The 20,846-nt window shown below is 27.4% G+C and overlaps 1 protein-coding gene across 5 annotated transcripts in view; it reads right to left on the bottom strand.

Annotated features, from left to right (window-relative positions):
- The window catches only part of LOC100168209 (aldehyde dehydrogenase, dimeric NADP-preferring), a 28,795-nt gene extending 10,405 nt beyond the window's left edge, over positions 1-18,390 (bottom strand). For 2 of the 5 annotated variants that reach the window (XM_008189373.3, XM_008189370.2), the window contains exons 1-3: positions 17,859-18,390; positions 17,354-17,543; positions 9,612-9,677 (exon numbers count right to left, since the gene is read on the bottom strand). In XM_008189373.3, the coding sequence (XP_008187595.2) occupies positions 9,612-9,677; positions 17,354-17,528 (241 nt within the window). In that variant the 5' untranslated portion in view covers positions 17,529-17,543; positions 17,859-18,390. Of the gene's footprint in view, positions 1-9,611; positions 9,678-9,760; positions 9,875-17,353; positions 17,544-17,731; positions 17,774-17,858 lie in introns of those variants that run through there. The other 3 variants (XM_008189372.3, XM_016808086.2, XM_008189375.3) reach the window with 3 other exon arrangements.
- Between the last annotated feature and the right edge of the window lie 2,456 nt (positions 18,391-20,846).

Genomic DNA, 20,846 nt, shown 5'->3' with positions numbered 1-20,846 from the left:
AGACAACATGTCATGACTCCAGACTCATGTGAGTGCGACGTCCTCTTAATTATAAGTTATGACTAAATATTTTCATAATCCAAATATCTCAGTAGTCAATATTATTTTCATGAAGCTAGGTGGTATTAAACAATACACAGGGTGATACATCAAATAAGCTTACTCACATTTTTTTCTTTATTAATTAATTTGATCAAATTCAGAGTCCTGAATCCTGGTGGCTGGTATACTTAAGGACAATATTTTATAGAACTTAGATTTTGAATACCAAAAATTGAAGTAGTCTCCCGTCTCCCGTAGCAATATTGATTTTTTTCAAATTAGATTAACCCATTTTTCTTTTAAAGTATTCTCTTAGTATCTTATTCGATAGGAAAGTGAATCAAGTTGGTGCATTGGGGAGGTCAAAATGTTTGATTTGTTTGGAACTGTTTAAGAACATTTTCAGTTTCCGATTTTATTAGTCTTTTTTCTATGAATGTCAATAAAACTTTATTTGTTGAGTAAAAAAGCTTGAAAATGTAATACAAGGCTCCTAGTGTATTGTTAAAATGACGTTTAAAAAATATTAAAAATCCTTACACACAGTTTTTTTGTAAGCATTGAAAATACAAATTTTGACAAATTTTAAGTTAAGTATTCATTAAAATTTTTATTTTTAAATCTAAAATTTGAAAATGTAATACAAGATTCCTCATAAGTTTGTCTACCTTTTAACAAAAAAAAAAAATGTCGATAAGCAAATCAAATTTAATTTTTATGAGCGTTTGAAGTTCAAATTTTTACAACATTGAATATATTCACTCGATTTCTCTTGTACCTATATCGATTTTCTTATTTTGTTGTAATTCAAAAACGAATAACCGTAGACACATGACATTTTGACTGAATGTTTATATAATCATTTTCTATAGACCATATCATTTTCAAATTATTTTGCGGTGTTTATGGACATTTTAAGTTTCTAATTTTTTTAGTTTTTTTGTCTATGAATATCAATAAAGTTTTATCTGTTGGGCCAAAAAGTGTGGAAATTTAATACAAGGCTCCTGCTATATTGTTAAAATAGCAGTTAAAAATATTAAAAATACACAGGCACATTTTTTTTTATAAGCATTTAAAGATAGAATTTTGACAAAATTCATCAAATTTAAAATTAAATAATTATTTTGTAGTTAAAATGTATTAAATGTTCAATTATAGCTAAGGATTGAAAACTTACAACAAGGTTCCACCTAAATAGGTTATATATAAATGAATTTATTCACAATAATATCATCAAATATAGGTACTTAGTAATATAATTGATTATATAATAAAAATGTGAGCATGTGGGTGTTACTCTGCCGTACAGTAGGTTGCAAGTGGGTCAATTTAATGGATGGTGTTAAATTTGAATTCAATGATATAATATTATTGTATAAGAAAACGATTCTGAGCGTAGATACTAGACGGTCAGTCAGCCTATGATATTACTAAGTATCTATATTTGATGATATTATTGTAAATTAAGTAATTTATATATTACCTATAAATTTACCTATTTATAATATTATATTTTTTATTATTCGTTGCTATGGTGATAAACAAAGCGTTAGAAATTAAAATCCAATTTTTAGTGGTTTTTTGTAATTTGTCGGTAGTTGTTCCCATGGCATTAAATAACTATTGAGAAAATCGAGAAATTACCTCTCTAAAGTACCATCTTGATCCAATTTGCTAGAAGATAAGTTACTATATTTTGAAATCGAAGCACTCTTTCTGGTAGAAATTTTGTATACAGGATAAAAAAAAAAAAAAAAAATAAACACCATTGTAAAACCACTAGATTCCTAGCTCGCTCCACTCAGAATTGAAAACTGAAAATGTCCGTAAACAATTCAAAACAAATCAATTTTTTATTTAAATTTTATCATGTATAGAAAATACTAACATAAACAAACAGTGAAAACCGCATGTTTCTACGGTCATTTGTTTTAGAGTTACACCAAAAACCAAAATTAATTTAGCGTAAAAATTCCAGTTTTTCCTTAATTTTTTTTTTGATGACAGTCACAATATTTTTTTTCAAACACATGTCATAACAAAATCAATTCATTCATGATACAAATTGTATTAAATTATTTTCTAATATATTATGTTCTACGTTTGTGGAACGAATAACAACATATTCGGCTGTAACGTCCTGCTCTGAATATTATTTTATTAATAACACAGAGCCACAGTAGTATTACCTATATATTTAGTCTGATAGGCTCACAGATTAATTTATACTTATATAATTATGTTATCGAGCCCGTAACATGCCAGCATTCAGCCAACGCTTGGCACTACTTTAAGATACACTGGCTGTCAAAGGTGGGCATCAACTAGTTAAAAAGTTAAAGTTAAGTTAAAAAGTTAATTTTTTTTTAAACTTTTAAACTTAACTAGTTTAATTTACAGTTGAAATAACTTAGCTTTTCTCAGTTTATTTAAAAAAAAATCCATCAAGTTAAAAACATTTTGAAATTTTTCGTTTATACGTAAATATTACTATATCAGTATAAAATAAAAATAATCCAATACAAAAACACAAACATTTCTGTTCTTTATCTTGATAACATAATTTTGTGTATATTAATATATTTTATTAAGTTGTAAATTATATATTATGTGAGTTGCAATTATAAATGTTTTTAATAAAATGAATAATTTTAAATTACAAATTAACAATTGTTATATGTTTCAACATTATATAACTTATAATATACGTATATTATGAAGGTCGTGTACTCATCTTCACGTATTATGACATAATATAAATTGCTATATATGAAAAAAGTTCAATAAAATTGTTTTTTATAATTTATAAATTAGAAACTAGAAAGACACATTCACTCTTTATGTGATTTACATACTAACGAAAAAAAAAATTGACTAACTTTTTTTAAACTGAGTTAAGTTAATATTTTTTTCTAAATTTTTTTCTAACTTTTAACTTATCGAGTTAAATTTATAATTTTGTAACTGTTAACTTGTAACTTATCGATCTTGTGTCCTCTTAACTTAACTTAACTTGAGTTAATTATTTCCATTAACTTGCCCACCTTTGCTGACTGGTCCTTGCTCACTATTCATTCGGTATATCCAAAGTATGCAAGTATGCCAGTACTGGCTCTTCTGTGCTATTGTAGTACTAGATACAATAATGTGTCCATATAAGGGCTAGCCAATTATTGGGTAAATAATACAGGCGCATTACTGGGCCCTTTGTGGGTGTCGGCGTAAGACAGAAATTTCCGATTGGGATGTTGATGGTTTAAAATAAAACATAAAACTCATCTATACTATACTTGGTGCAGCCAAAATTTTTTTTCTCCGATTACCTATTTCTAAAATATTACTGGACATTTTCTACGTTTGACTCCCTAACTAGATTCAATTTAATACCAGAAACCACCATTAATATTGAAGATCGAAGCATTATTCTACTTTAAAAAATATCTTAAGAATTAAAGAGCATCAATATATATCCATTACATTTATCGCTCAACTCAAAATCTAAAAAATAATTATAATATATAAAAAAAAATACGAAATTTATAAAATAAGTACAATGATTTAAAAATAATTTAATATATTAATGTAACGATCTTGAGGCTAATATAATCTCACTTACGCAGTTACGCTGTACACCTGTTCACAATGAGACGCGCATGGTATATTGCATGCGTCAGGCGAGTATATACGCCATTTAAAGAACACGTAAAACAAATATGTAATGTGTTCTCTTATATAAAAATTTGCTGAGTAATAAGTATCATTCATAGGCGTGACTAGACTTAATCCGCAGCGGCAGCCTAGCTAATAAACGGCACTATTTTATTAATGAATCGAAAAAATCCCTATATACAGTATACACCCAAAGCCGTATTTTTTAAAGCCCTCCAACCCCCTAAACATACCTACAAATTGTAAAAACAGGGTAATAAAAGCTTATTTTAAGGAGTATTATTACATTTATTTTATCAAATTTGAACTTTCTACTGGTGCATATTTTTATCGGACATTTGATCACATTACATTACCATTATATAAATTATCATTGATTAATAAAAACATAGATGATGGAAGTATATACTTGCAGTTTAAATATTCATATAGGTATACAATTATTAACTGTATGTCTGTATCGTTAATATAATTTCACTATATTATAGATTTTAGATTCTGCATGAGTGAAACGATGAATGTATTGATTTTACAATGATGTGTGTTTTTTTTTTTCATTTTTTTTTTTTTGTGTCTGTCATCACCTTTTAGGGCAATAAAAATGCTTAGATTTTCTTCAACAGTATCTTTTCTGATAGGAAAATGAATCTTGTTGGTACTTTGGGGGGGTCAAAAGTAAAAGTTTCCCAGTAGTTTTCAAAAGCACCGTGAAAAACAAAAGAAAAATTAAGGAAAAACGGGAATTTTTACGCAAAATCTGTTTTCTAGAAAATCGATTTTGGTTTTTGGTGAAACTCTTTAACAAATGACGTAGGTACATGAAATTTTGACTTAATGTTTATATGTATTAGCATTTTCTATACACCATAACATTTTCCAAATATTTTGACTTATTTTGAGCTATTTACGGACATTTTCAGTTTCCATTTTTTTTTTGTTTTTTTTTCTATAAATATTAATAAAATTTTATTTGTTGGTTGAAAAAAATTAAAAATCCATAAGCACATTTTTTTTTTTATAAGCATCTTAAGTTCAAATATTGACAAAATACGTAAAAATGACGAAAATTTGCAAATTATTTTGAGTTAGAAATTCATAAAAAATTTCATTTTAAATCAAATCAAATTTTAAATCTCAGATATGAAAATGTAATACAAGATTTCTCATAAGTTTGTCTACCTTTATCAAAAAATAATGTCTTCAAGAAAGTCAAATTAATTTTTTATGGGCGTTTGAAATTCATATTTTTACAACATTTGATATTCACTCGATTTCTTAAGTAACGATTTTCTTATTTTAATGTAATTAAAAAACGAATGACTGTAGATACTTGAAAATGTCACTAAATGTTTATATTAGCATTTTCTATACACTATACAATTTTTAAAATAATTTGACTCTTTTTGAGCTGTTTACGGACATTGCCAGTTTTCAATTTTTTTAGTTTTTTTTTTCTATTAATAACAATACAATTTTATTTGAAGGATAAAAAGCGTGAAAATTTAATGCAAGGATCCTCATATATTGTTACAATAGCAGTTGAAAAATATTAAAAATATATAGGCACAATTTTTTTTATAATCATTTAAAATTTGATTTATGACAAAATTAACACATTTAAAAATTTTTTATTATTTTTTTTTTTTAAATAAACAATCTATACAGGTTTGCACAATAAGTTATATGCTGAGAGTTATTTAAATGACACGAAAGTTGTGAATTAAGCAACCACCCATTAGTGACTCTTGGCTATTGATTAGTTAGATTTTTTTTTTTTGACCATGAGACGTTCGACAAGTTTTGTGAAAGGTCACGGCACCAGTTTCTTTTTAATCTGTGGTTAAGATTTCCTGGGAGAGTAAGGATGGAAAGATCTTTTATGAGAGGGTTAGGATGAGTTTGGATTCGTTTATGAAATCGTTTGTAGGAAGTGCATGCTTCCTCATCTATTGTTTTCATAAGGAAATCATTATGAAGAGCATGGTTGGAAATATAGGGTGGAGCATTGGATAATCGTCGGAGTGATATGTTTTATAAAGTTTGGAATTTATAGTGTTAGATTTTTTTTGCTGCACCCCACAATTGAAGTCCATATGTCCAGATTGGTTTGAGTAGCGCTTTATAGATTATTTAGTTTGGTCATTTCGAATCGCGGACGTTTCGCCCCCGCCGTTTCGTCCCCGTCAAAAAAACCAGTCCACGGACGTTTCGTCCCCGGCAATTATTGAGATAGAACGTTTCGTCCCGGAGAGTTATTAGCCATAGGACGTTTGGTCCCCGGCATACTTTGATAATCTAAATGTATTTATTTTTAATGAACAATTCTGTAATGTCTAATATATAGTGTTGTAAAGTATTTGAGTAAAATTATTCAAATATTTTATTAAATACTTTTTTTTATTCTTTTAATTCTTAATTTGTTTCTACTTATAATTATTCTTGTTAAATAAAAATACCATGTCGTCGTGGTTTTTAAAATTATAACAATGTAATATTATATAATTATTTAATTACTTTATTTTAAGAGTATTTGAGTAATTATTTAAATACTTTTAAAAAGTATTTTTTACAATAGGTACTGCTAATACAGTACCTATAATATAGGCTATAGGTAAGTAATAAAGAAGAAGGATATGGTCGGACCAACAACGTGTCAGAAAAGTTCAACAATAAATTAAAAAATATTGTAAGAATTAAACATCCTAACTTGTATATATTAATTGAATCAATGCAGATGTGCAATGCGTCTGCAACGACTGAATTGGTACAAAAACAAAATGAAATAATAAATGTACCGAAAATAGTTAGTTTTAAAGAAAAGAAATTGCAATCATATTGCACGGGATTTCAATATAATGATGATAGATGATAATGACATTTTATACTATTTAAAAAACATAAGTCAGATGACCTAAAAATAAATATATAGTTTATCTTAATATCTATTATAGTACCTATTTAATTTTAATTTATTAATTTTTACTACATTTTGTGTTAACTTAATACAATTGTGATTATGTATTTGTATAGTTTGTAGTATTGTCATTTAAAGATTAAATTGTTCAGTAAAAATTAATGCAATTAGATTATCAAAGTATGCCGGGGACCAAACGTCCTATGGCTAATAACTCTCCGGGACGAAACGTCCTATCTCAATAATTGCCGGGGACGAAACGTCCGTGGACTGGTTTTTTTGACGGGGACGAAACGGCGGGGGCGAAACGTCCGTTTACCGGTCATTTCATCTATTCTGTGGTTTGGTGTTTAGCACGGACTAAGATATATCTTAGACATTAGTCCGTGGTGTTTAGAGTGGAGTTCTTAATTTTGATTAGCAAAGGTCTGAGCATGCGCATGCGATTGTTTAAGGTTAGTCGTTTGGTTTGGAGGTGTTTCTTCCATATGAATCTTTTATCAAGGAATCCTAAATATAATTAATATAATTAAAATCCTAAATATAATTAATCCTAAATATTTAACTGTGTCGGATGTGGGAACATTTAAAATTTAATAATTATTTTGTAATTAAACATTTATAAAATGTTCTACTTCTATACCTATAGCTAAGGATTGAAAATTTAAAATAAGATTCCATGTAAATAGGTTATATATAAATTTATTTATTCCACCTTAATATCATTAAATATCCTTAGTAATATCAATTCAAATGTAACACCATCAATTACAGTGACCCACTTGTAACCTTCTGTACAGCAGAGCGACACCCACTTGCCCACTTTTTTTGTATTTACCTACATGCTAATGATACTATATAGTTTTCATATAGTCAGTGAGTCATTTTAGTATTTTACAATATTATATAGGTATTATTTTATACTAACAAATAATGTGGTACCTATACATTTTCAATTGTATATTTATACTTTATAATTTTGTCTCGTTGTGATAGTCTGTAAACAGGATAAGTTATTTTTTTAACATTGCCTAAAATATGGTTGGATTATAATTCATTATTTTAAACCATTTATTTGACAAGAGCCATAATGGTTTATTGGCATATTTACAGTGTATTGACATTCTGCCACTGCGTATATATACATAATTAATTATATTATGAATTATGTATACTTTATCATGACTACCTATATACCTATTATTTATTACAATGAGTTTGAACTTAGAAGTTTAAAAAGTGATTTATATTATTTTATATTACGACGACAATAGTAATACCTATATTGTGTATAAACTACTGTATTTCGTATGCCATTTTAAATTTTAAGAAGAAATTTAATATGTTTTCGGGTAGTAGGCGACCAAGGCGAGTGCATGACAAGTTTAATCAAACCCCTTTAAATATCACGAATCGATCCTGGATAGTATTAAGGTCACATTTTTAAATTGTATAAAAATATAATGAAAAACTGACGATAACAGACAATAACTGTGAATATTTTTTGATGATATGCAGTTTATATGCAAGCATACTTAGTTTGAGAAATGTCAACATGTGCTTATTCGCTAAAAAAATTGATTGAAAATGTGATGATTCATTGTTTTCAAATTAACAATATTATTTAACCATTCACCTCAGTAAACAATCACTCGATGTCTGTATTTTTTCTGTTTTTAATTTTTTGATTAATTGCAATTTTTATTTTTATCTGTTGCAGAACTTTTTTGAAACATTGTTATCTGAACTTAATAAAATATTGAAATTGCAATAGTTTATTGTTTAAATAAATTTATAACTATAAATAATAAATATAAATATTGATCTAAAAAATTAAGCAATGTTGTACAAAGCATATGTAATGCTAATGCATAAATGTACGCAATAGATTGTCATTTGTCACTCGCTATAAAATATAGTATATTGTATATACCTATACTATTATATTATCTGATATCCAGATTCTAGACTAAATACTTAGGTACGTTATATTTGTTATAATACATATAGTATTATTAGTGGGAGACGATAACCTGACAAGCTTCGTACATAAATACATAATATATTATTGCAGTATTAAAATACTTTGATCATTTATCAATAATTATAATTCGTATTTATAATTTTTCGTATCTCACTATTACTAGATTTCCTTCCGCGATCCACACGAAGGCCATCGTGCAGGTTTAAAATTTGTTTATAATAAATTTGCAAACTAAAAAAAAGTAGAAATCATTGACATGGTTATCTAGGTGACTTGGTATTATTCCTATAGATATATAGTGTTTACAGTTTTCAAGAGGTGCTTTTTAATAAGCCACATCACGGGAATTTTGAAGGTTCATTGTATCGTTGTAGAAGATGCATATTCTTTGAAATTTAAAAATCAGAAATTCAGAATCGGAACACTTAATTTGTATATACGATAATACGATATGCATGTATTATGTATGTATTGATCTTTTAAAATTAACTCAGAATAATAGCTATATCCATGGTAATTTTAAATCAATATTTTGAGGTGAAATATTATGATAGTATTATGTTATAAATGCTTATATTCGTGTCGTGATAGGTATAGGGCTTCAATAAAAAATACACGTATCAATGAGTTACAAATCAATGTAATAGTTTAATTAACTACCTACACAAAATATAAAATACCTATTCAACAAATAATTACTAAAATATTCTAAAGAAAAATGTTTAGTCCTTAAGTATGTGGTATGTACTTACTTTACGTAAACACATTCTTTGCCTAAACTATTTAGATGAAATAATAGACCAGTATATAATATTATAAGTGTTCTAATAAATTATAATAATATTAACTAAATAATTACTTAAGGGAAAAACTATGTTGAGATTATATATAGCTATTATATATATATAATTGAATTTTGTTTAAATATCTAATTATTCTAATTAAGTACCTAAAACATATACCTTAATTTATATTATATAAACGATAAAATATACATACCAGGTATAGAATTATTCGTCGGTGCGGATAGAGGATATTCGTGAGTGAATTTATTAGACACAATACCTAGAAAAAAAATGAACTACATAAAAACACTATAAGTACACGAATGCGTTCGATTTAAAATAGCTCATGTGTATGAAGTATACGTAAGAAATCTGATGTTGAATTGAACAATTGTATGAGTATCTTGGTAGTTGAAGTTACAGGATAGGTATAGTAAAATACAAGGAATGAAAACCGGCTGATCCCACTATTCACTTACAGGTCACTGTTTGCCATGGAGCATGCGCGCAAATGACTTAGAATCCTATGTTTACGTAAAGATTCAAGGGCAATTTTACCATTTAATAAGACACCAAATACATGTTTAGTTGTTTGCAACAAGTCTAATATTATATACAAAAAATATTGTAAATAATTACAGTCTTACAATATTTACAATTGAAGGTCAATTATATTTAAAATTTAAAATTGTTGTTTTTCGATTACTTTTATAATTTTAAGTAGGTAATTTGTATACCTACACCTTATGATATTGATGTAATTTTTTACATCATGAATATCCTAGTATAATATATGTTGGGGAAGAATATGAGCTATATTATATTTTAACAAATATTAATTATTAACATCATTTTTTCAAGCTATCATCAATCATGATCCCTAAATCATAATGCAATAATGCATAATAAAATATGTAGGTAAGGCGTATGTAGCTTACATGGTTAAATAGTAAACACCTATATTAATAATAAATTGTGATTGCATATGCAATGAAAAAATAGTCTCTATCTATATATATAAAAATGATTGTACATTTTGAATAAATTTTATAACTCAAGATCCACCGAACCGATGTCGATAAAAATTTCAGGGCATATTAAGATTGATATGTAGATGGTTTCTGTGAAGTTTGTATGCTGTGCGATAAGTGGTTCCGGAGTTATGGCCTTTTAAGTGCACACCTGGCGAAATGGCGATATTTATTTTTGTATATATTTAAGTGCAAACCGTGGAAACCATGGAAACCATGGAAATTAATTAATTTGTTTTTTTTCGTTTTTTTTCTACAGTTTTACAACAAATCGTGCGCCACATTCGATTTCATTATCGCATTGTGCAGTAAATATATCGTACAGCTGCACATGCATAATATGACAACAACAATTCTATTTTCCAGATAAATATTAATTAGTTTGAGATTAAATGAGATTGATTTTTATTCAATTTCAATTGTATGGATTTAGGTGTAAAAAAAGCCACGACCAAGACGACAGAATATTGGCCGACGATCACGTAATTATGTCGCACAACAGTCTCATTGAAAAACTTTGTACAGGATCAACTCTGGAACTACCTACTTATCACATCTTAAACGAAAGAGTATATCATGGAGAAGGTTATTATGAAACAAAATTTTAGGAAAATCCACCGGAAAGCAGGAAATCTGGATGTCAAAAATACAACAGTGACGCAACAGGTTAGGTTAGAATTTTGTATTAATTGATTATATTAATCCACCATAGGTAGAAATGTAGAATACGACAAACTTGATATAACTTTGGTACTTTAGAGTTAAATCATACACTTACGTACAAACTAGGGGTCCGCGATCTACCGCAGGTAGATTGCCTACCTGATAATATACTGTTGCGAATCGGAATTTTTATTCCGGGCAACGGAAAAGTTAAGATTCATTTTAAACACCATACACCGAATATTAAATGGCGAATTGAACAAAGCTTGAGTCATATAGAGTTGGTACATTTAACAGGCAACGAAGTGCACATATTCAGCTAGTATTATTATATAAGTAATAGTAAATTAGTAAAAATATTTAAAATCTTAAATAATGTATATTATTTTTAATCATGATTAAAAAATACAAAACAACAAACAATTATTGTGAAATTGCGGATTGAATTACGTACCGGACTTAGGGAGTTTAATTTAGGCAATTATTATTATTATTTATTAAATTACGTGTGTGAGACTTCCCCGTACTTTACAGTGATATGCTTCCTCACATACACATAACATTAATTGGACGCTATCCATACAATTGTTGTCTCCGTCTTACAGACACACGACATGGCAAATTATCATTCACTAGTTTCAATAGCATGCTGTTAGTTTAGATACTAGAGTGAATTGACCTATTATAAAACTTTTATGTAAGAATATTATCCGATTTTTTGAAATTTTCATTTTCAAGCAAGATATGGGTATGTGAAATATCAAAAATTAAAAATACTCATATCTCGCTTGAAAATTAAAATATTGAATAAAAGCAAAAGCTTAAGCACAGATCATGTTATAATATAAAACATTGATAATAGGTCAAATCACTCTAATATCAAAAATATAACAGCACACTATTGAAGCAAGCAGTGAACGAACATTTGATACGTCTTACACTCATACGACATACAACATTTTCGTTCAGCAGTTTCAATAGTGTGCAGTTAGTTTTGATATTAGAGTAAAATTTAGATCATAATACTATATAGTATATGGTATATGATCTAAGGAGTGAATTAACCTCTTATCAAATTTTAGGTAAGAAAATTATCTGTGTTCTCAGTTCTCACCTAGTTTTTTTACGATATTATAATTTTAAAGTGAATGATGAGCATTTTAAAAATAAAAATATTTTACATACTCGCATAACAAGGCAGAGACAAAACATGCGGATACGACATCCTCTTAAACGAACAACACAAGTAACGCACAATAATTACAATTCATCAATTGTTTACAATTCAAATAAACAATTGTTTTAGGTACCCAAAAATTAAATTATTATATAATAATATATATTTATCGAAAGTACAATCAATTTCCAATCTATAGAGAGATGCTATTAAACACTATACAAATGATAATACAAGAAATTCATTGTTAAATGTGTTAAAAAAATAACTGTTTTCATTTTCTTTGATTGAATTGATGCCGCTCGAAACTCTAGAGCTTTTTTATTATCTAAATTAAGTGCTTCATGCTTGATTTCAGAGCTATTACATTTTAAATTATCATCAAAGAAAGATTATGTTGCAAATATACAAGTAACAAATAACGAATAGATCAAAGACGTTGAAGTGTAAATTCAATAATAATAATAGAATAATAATTTAAAAAAAAAACAATAAAAATTACAAAAATTGTAAAAATAACAAATATTTATGAAAACAACGATTTTTTCTGAAACAGTCTTATTAAATGTGTTAAATTAATACAAATCATATTACATAGATCTAACGTTTGTAAAAGATTTATTTATAGGCCGTGTGCGCATAACTTTTATTAGGTATAAAAAGATTTTTAAAAAAATACAAAATTATTTGAATTTTAAATATTTAAAATATAGTTATTTTTGAATATAAACCATTTTGAACCTGATATATAGGTACTCCCAGTGGCTAGTTTTCTGATTTTCCGTAGTGCACACTGTTGTATTTGAAATTGATTACTAATGATTATATAGGTAGGGGTGATGCAAATACCAAATTATATACAATATCGAATACATTCTTACAAGTTACACTTACATGACGGTTAATAGTTAAATACATGAAAAATGCATTAAGATTGCAATCAATACCATGTCATTTTAGATTCTAAGGCGACTATAGAGTATGGGGAGCAATAAAGGTATTGATTTTACAATAATGTGTGTATTTTTTGTCTGTAAAGTGAAAACATTTTTCCTAGTAGAAAAAACGCTTCGATTTTCAACTTTAACATCTTTTTTGATGATAAAGTGAATTTAGTACAACAATTTGACGGCCAAATTTTAAAATCTCAGTAATTTAGTTTTCAAAAGTGTCAGGAAAAACAAAAAAAAATTAAGAAAAACGAGGATTTTTTGATCAAACTACTTTCGACAAAATCTTGTGTTTTTGGTGTAGGTTTCTAAAAGTTAGATACTTTAAATTTACCCTGGAGGCTGGATGTTTATAATACCATTTTATATATATTATTAAATTTTCAAAATATTTTGATTCTATATGAGCTATTTATAGGTATGAATAATGTTAGATTATTTTACTCATTTTCACAAATAATTTTTGCTTGATCAAAATACTTGAACATTTAAATATTTAATACAAGGTCCCTCATAATAGTGTTTTTTAATAAAAATTTAAAAAAAAAGTTGAATGTTTAATTAATTCCACAATATTCTTTTATGAGCATTTGAAGCATTAAAGTAAAATTTGCAAAATTTGCAAAATATTTTGAGTTAGAAATTCATAAACATTTTTTCTATTTATATCTCAGATATGTAAATTAACACAAGATTCCTCATAACTTTAACAAAAAAAAAGTTAACTGGAAAGTCAAACTAATTGTTTATGAGCGTTTGAAGTTTACATTTTTTTTTGACATTTGATTTTCAGCCGTATATTAAAGAATTCTCATCAAAATATATTGTTAACACACACGATGCGCAAACGACCAATCAAATTTTTTACCAGAAGAATATTAATGATGCGCAAAAAATAAACTCTGAGTGATTTCTGGTAGGTAGCAAATTGTTTCTAGTTGGTACTTTTTGGGTCAGAAGTAAAATAAGACACAATTAAATTAGTGGGAAAACGTGATTTCTGCGTAAAACCAGTTTTCAAAATTAATTTTGTTTTTTTATTTTAAAAATAAATAATTTTAGATTTGAAACTTTCTCCAAATATTTACATATGGGCATCAACTAAACATGATATTATAAATTTCAAAATATTTTGGCTATTTTTGTGATATCTATCGAGTTTTATATTTTAGTTTATTTTCGATATATATATATATATGATAAACTTTTAGGTACTGTGTAATTAAAAATATCAAAAATACACATTTAAAGTTTTTTAATAAATATTTAAGTTATATTGTTTTAAATATTTAAAATGTTTTATATTTTTAATTATTATGAAATTCATAAAAATCAAGTAATACATTTTTAATACCTAAGTTTTGAAAATTAAACACAATGGGTTGTTCACTATAAGTTTTTTTATTGGAATTTAATAATAGGTAATGTATACCGTAGGTATTCAAATAAATTTTAAATAAGGTATAGGTGTTCACATTTTTTATTTCACATTAATTAATATTAAATGAATAATAATTATGTTATAGTTATCAGTTCAACAGGCCACCATTCATATTTCTTCACCACACATCACTTACACTTATTAGTTATTGACAATATAAGTATATAAGACGTGTATATACTATATATTAATAATTACTAGGTAGTAAATATTATATTATTGTAATTTGTATACTTAATCATGGGCGGCTATAGTCTTTCATCTATTGGTGGGGAGTATTTTTCATACAATTTACCATACAATAAAACATAATTTCTTTGCATGATGAGAACACAATTAATATAAGTACTTCATTAAATATTATAATGTATGCATAATACATAATATATATTACCATAGAACTAATTCAATTTTTTTTTATTATTTATGCGTAAGTTATTACTAACATAGTAACATAGTATCAAATATATTCCAGTGCGAGGGTGGGAGACATGGCTGCCGGCTGGTGCCCATGAACCTAATACGGATCGTGTAATATAATAATAAATGTTACATTTTAATGTAAAAATTAGGTAGTGATTTATACAGCTAAAGCTATAATAATGTGTCAAAAAACAGTATCTATATAATATATGACCTCTTAAAATATGAGAACTTTGTCTACTTTAATGAATGTTCATTATTTTTAATTATTTTTAATATATAATCTACTGTTTTCAAGGAAATTAAATAATTTGGTTTGTTATCTATACAAGGTAAATACTTATCTGTACACACTACACACTATACACACTACACAAAATGTGTAATGTGTAAAATGTATATATTTTTTAAATGGGTAATCTTTACTGTATACTTGCAGTGACGGGTGGCAGCGCCAGATAATTTTATTAGAAGGGCGATACCAGGCCAAATTTTTTTTCTGGTGGGGCATCGATGTATGGCTACTCGATCACCCGTTAATTTGTTTATATCATATTTTCAGGAAAGTATTGCTAAAAATGTTTTGTGTATAATATTTGCTATATTTCTAAATAAGTAATAAAAATATATACCTACTATATTAGGTACTATCACGAATGTACTACAATAAAACTTTAAATTTCCTCAATTTTCTTTTATTTGTGAGTAACAATATAATATATATAACTTTTTATTTTTTAATGTATGAATTTCAGAAAGTGTGCAGTTAGTACCTATTAACTTTAATGAGTATTTTTATTTCTGAATGTGTAAAAAAGCATATCTAATTTGAATATAATAATCAAATTTAATATAATATAACTTAAGTCTAAAAAATCTTTGATGTAATTAATACTATTTTATATGTAAATAATGATTTTGATTTATCTAATCTAAAGGTCGTCACAAACTGCAGCGGTAGCGGTAAAATTCTTACTTCTACGTCTACGGGCGTTCTGTGACCGTTTACATTTTAAAAATCAACTAATATTAATATAGGTAGGTACTACTATTGATTATCCATTTAAACATAGTATAATACTACTACCTATGTATAATCAAAATAGTAATTGTATAATTAATACATATAACAGTATGCCAGTATAGTAGCCTCTATATTATATATTATTATATCGTAAATTCATAAATTATAGTGAGCTAGTTTAATATGATATTTATAAAAAAGTAGTAACAAAATACAAAAACTATTGCAGTACCTATTCAACAACATTACAAAATAACATGTATAGATATCTACAGATTTCGACGTTTGACCTAAATAAATTATAAATCGTATATCTTCTGACCTTAAAAAATATGTTTTTGAACAAAATGTATTGTATTACGTCCACTGCAAATATTTTTTAAAAAATTATCAATACTTCAAATGAGGTAACTTAAAACTCAAATTAAACGATGAAATAGGAATATTTAGGTACGTAAAATCAGTTTCGATTTTTATTATTTGTTATATAGGTACACAAAAAATATTATTCGTAAAAACTTGAAGCAATCCACTAATACCTAGTTAAATTGTCATTTTCTATACACAATGAAATTTTAAAAATATTTAGACCCAATTTTTAGCTATTCGTAAACATTTAACATTTTCGAGTTTTGAAGTTCATCAACATTATAAATAATAAATATGCACGATTTTTACAAAAAAACCATTGTTTAAGTGAATAATAGTAGGTATACGTGTCTAATGCAAAAATTGTCAAGTCTCGAAGATCTTCGAATATTTTTTGGATTACAACAAAATAACAAAATGTATTTGTCAAAAATTGGTATTACATAAATGGTCCCGTTTTCCAACTGAAATAATAAACTTCGAATACCAACTGAGCTAAGCTCGTATAGAAAAGTACCTACAGTATAGTTTATTTATTTTTAACACCATTCCCTTAGGCCCCACATCATAAACTAGCTACCTTCAATTTGCTACCGAAAACTATACCATTGAAGTTTAAGATTGAAGCATATATTTTCCACTATATAATGTTTTTAAAGTACAGACAAAAAAAAATGTTACCATAGGTGTAAAAAATGATATTATTTATTAATATAAGTAAATTTTATATTATTTTATACAAATTATAAATGTCCGTTTTAAAAATGTTTTTGTGCTTTTACTGCATTCTAGTGCATATCATAAAATTGCATTTTTAAAGAGCATATTTTAACGTTCTAGACCCGTAATAAGTAATTAAAGTAGGTATAATTACATACTGTAATGATCAGGGTTACTGTCAGAAATCACGACTTCAGTCAGATTATCATCCTCCGACTCGGAAACTCCGTCGCGAACACTGTCTGTAGATTCCACGTGCAGGCGCTGCAGCTCTTCTTCAGCGACGGTAACTTGTAACAGCACCGGAATCGTTGTTTTTGTTACATCAGACATTTATAACACAGGTCTCTTCACAGCGTTAAAAAATATATAAATTATTATAAATACCGATCATAAGCGCAACGGTTTAACTGTGTCAATATTGTATAAATAATATATGTATAGGTAATATAATATAACTACCAATTAACTATATTATATTACCTATTATATTATACAACAATATATTGTATTATATTTTTAGTATTTTTACATACACGTAATACGCTTGGGATTCGGTTGTATTGAGATACCTATAATAAATCTAAAATAATACGTGTAAAACGGCGAATGGAGACTAAACTATTGCTGAAGAGGAGTAAAAAACAGTAGATAAATACACACCGCTCAGTCTGCTTCGTGGGCTGGTGGACCGGTTCGGCCGTATCGTCGCGAAAATCCAACTGAGCCTGCGATGTGTACAATATTCGTTGGTATGTACAAAGTACCGCTTATAAGTTAGGACTATTATTACTATATAATATGATAGTTAAGACAGTGGTTCGGCTGTGGTAAAATTGTGGCCTCGCTGGTTATAATATTATACAGGTAGGCACCTAACTTACATTTAACCGTTTTTTAGCATGCGCGCCTCGATGTAACGTTGTTATTAATTATTATGCACACATAAAGTAAGCCTTAGGCGAGTCGGCTGCAACCATACGCATTAAATTATCGGCAGCGAATGAATACGGCGTCGTCGTCGTCGGCACCCAACGCGAATAGGTACAACTCGCGGTTACAACTCATAATATTATACTAACATAATATTATTATAGGTATAGCGCGATCTACGATTCTTGGCTGCACGGCGTGGACGTCACAAGGACGAGGGAATCATTAAAAAAGTGCCGATATACTATTATAATATAAAATTACGGTATAATGATCCAGCGTGCGTCGTTCTCGAATCATATATATTACATTTAGGTAGATATACCGAGTGATTCGCCGCGAGTATGCTCACCACTCACCAGTCACCACTATGTTCTCGTTTAATAACAAATGCATTCGAATCCTGACTTAGGGAATTTTTAAATATACTTGAAGATCATATTTTAAAATGTTGTTCTACTTATGGTTAAGGAGTGTCCTGCTGTGAGTGCCTGTGACGATACAAACTTGGGTTTTTTTAAAGATAAACCTAGTTTTTTACTGTAAATTATTTAGTGGATAATTGTTTTGAACATTTGTATGTACTTAATTCAAAATTCAAACGAGTAATTTTCCAGTTATCAAAATGTTTATACTATAAGGATAATAATTAGTCTTTAAAATGGTTTTACAAAAATATAAAATAGATGTAGGTAATATTGGATTACCTATGTGGCTATGTATTTATATATATAATACATGGACCATTTTTACAAATAATAAATATTGATGGATTAATGTCAAATCTTAAAAATTTTAAATCACTACAGCCCCCATATTTCTTCCAAACCTATAAATACATGAGTCTATTATTCTTGGAATACCTACTAAGTTAAATAACTCAAAAACTACTCGTTTTTATTTTGATACAACATTTTAAATACTTTGTATAAAAATTGAAGAATTAAAAAATATGATTTTAAGTATAATTAAAAATTCCAAAAATCCAAAAATCGGATTTTTAATATCTGCGTTATTGAAAAAAAAAAGGGGTTGAGTATGCTCGATAAATCATCCTGTATAGCTGTAGGTAAATAGTATACTGATTAGTCATTATATATGCGAACGCCCTAACAGGTCTGCCGTCTGCGGTCTACTCCTTTCCCTCCACAACGACGGACTAATACTACATTGTAATACAAGCTGCAGTATACATGTATACACTATATTTATTAGCAGATAACCTACTCCTACTTGGACCAGTTTGCAGAAACATAATATATTGCAGTCTGCAGGCCACTGCAATCTGCAGTAGCACAGTATACCGTTATACGCGAGTCTATCGTTTTGCATAATATATATTATTTATTTATTATAATTCGCATATTGATATACGGCATACATGCAGGCTGCAATTGCCAGTCGCATAATTTGAGGTGATTTTTAAGGACCGCAAAAAACAATTCAAAAGAGCAGAGACTTATTAACTACCTATAGGTACCTAGTTATATTTTTAACAAAAACATAAATATAAATATGTGAATTGTAAAACATATAAATACAGAATATTTATTATAAATTATTTCAATACTATAGACAATTTTGGAGTCCCAAAACTATAAATATTATTTTTTTTGATAAGGGGGGTAGATAGTAGATACTCATTTAGTCAGTTAGCAGTTAGCACCACGACTGCCGGATGTTTGCCGCCCGGGCTTATACATTTATTCGAGGTGAATAGATGATCCATTTAAGTATGTGACATATAACACTCTTTATTTCAGGAAATCTTAACCTTTTTGAAAATATTCAATTACATAAGTCGTTATACCTACAAGACAATGTTAACGGAAAAAATTATATTTTTTGAATTTTTTTTAAGCTTTTTTACTTTTTTGAATGATAACATAACATTTTTAATTTCATATTCTAAAGCAGAGTAGGTATTCTAAATTATTCGAAATATTTTGGTCAATAAAAATCAATTTCGGATAAGTAATTTATTAGTTATAACTTATAAGAACCTATAGGAACCTTTGTGCCTAGGTGACTAGGTATCTATTTAAAGTTTTGAATTTAGATGAGCGCAGTAACAATCAACATCTACATTTTACGAGTTTCCCTGCACCTATGTCCTATATAACTTCACTCCGTTCGACTAGGTTTAAATATTTATAATTTATAAAGTTATAACTAATAAGTTACTAATAAAATTTGATTTTATTATATTGAAGAACTTAAAATTTAATCTGATTTGGAATAAAGAATTTAAAATTTATGTCATTAAAAAAGTTAACAACGATAAAAATATATTTTTTTTAGATACATTTTGTATTTCGGGGCGCCATCATTAGGTGACTTCCCCCTCCCGCTAATCAACCTACATCCCATTTACTTATTGTACTACACATAAATACAGATTGTAAATATACATTTTTGTTCAATGAAAAAAAAAAAAAAGTAATAATTTTGTTTTTAACGACTTAAAAGTTAAAATTAAGAATAATAATTATTTTCAAAAACGTCAATTGATATTAAAATAATAATTTCTCACGTTTAATGTACCTATTGGCTATCACCCGATATCAAAGCATACAAATATAATAATTACAATAATAAATAATAACACTATTATGAAAAGGTTAGGTAGATAGGTATTGTAGGTATTATATTATAGGTCTTATACTCCATAAAATTATAGAACACCGCTCCCCAGATCAGGAATAAATTATAACTTAA

This window comes from Acyrthosiphon pisum, chromosome A1, assembly GCF_005508785.2.
Source record: "Acyrthosiphon pisum isolate AL4f chromosome A1, pea_aphid_22Mar2018_4r6ur, whole genome shotgun sequence".
Taxonomy (NCBI): domain Eukaryota; kingdom Metazoa; phylum Arthropoda; class Insecta; order Hemiptera; family Aphididae; genus Acyrthosiphon; species Acyrthosiphon pisum.
The sequence above is the reverse complement of the archived record's forward strand: the minus strand, read 5'-3'. Positions and strand labels throughout refer to the sequence as shown.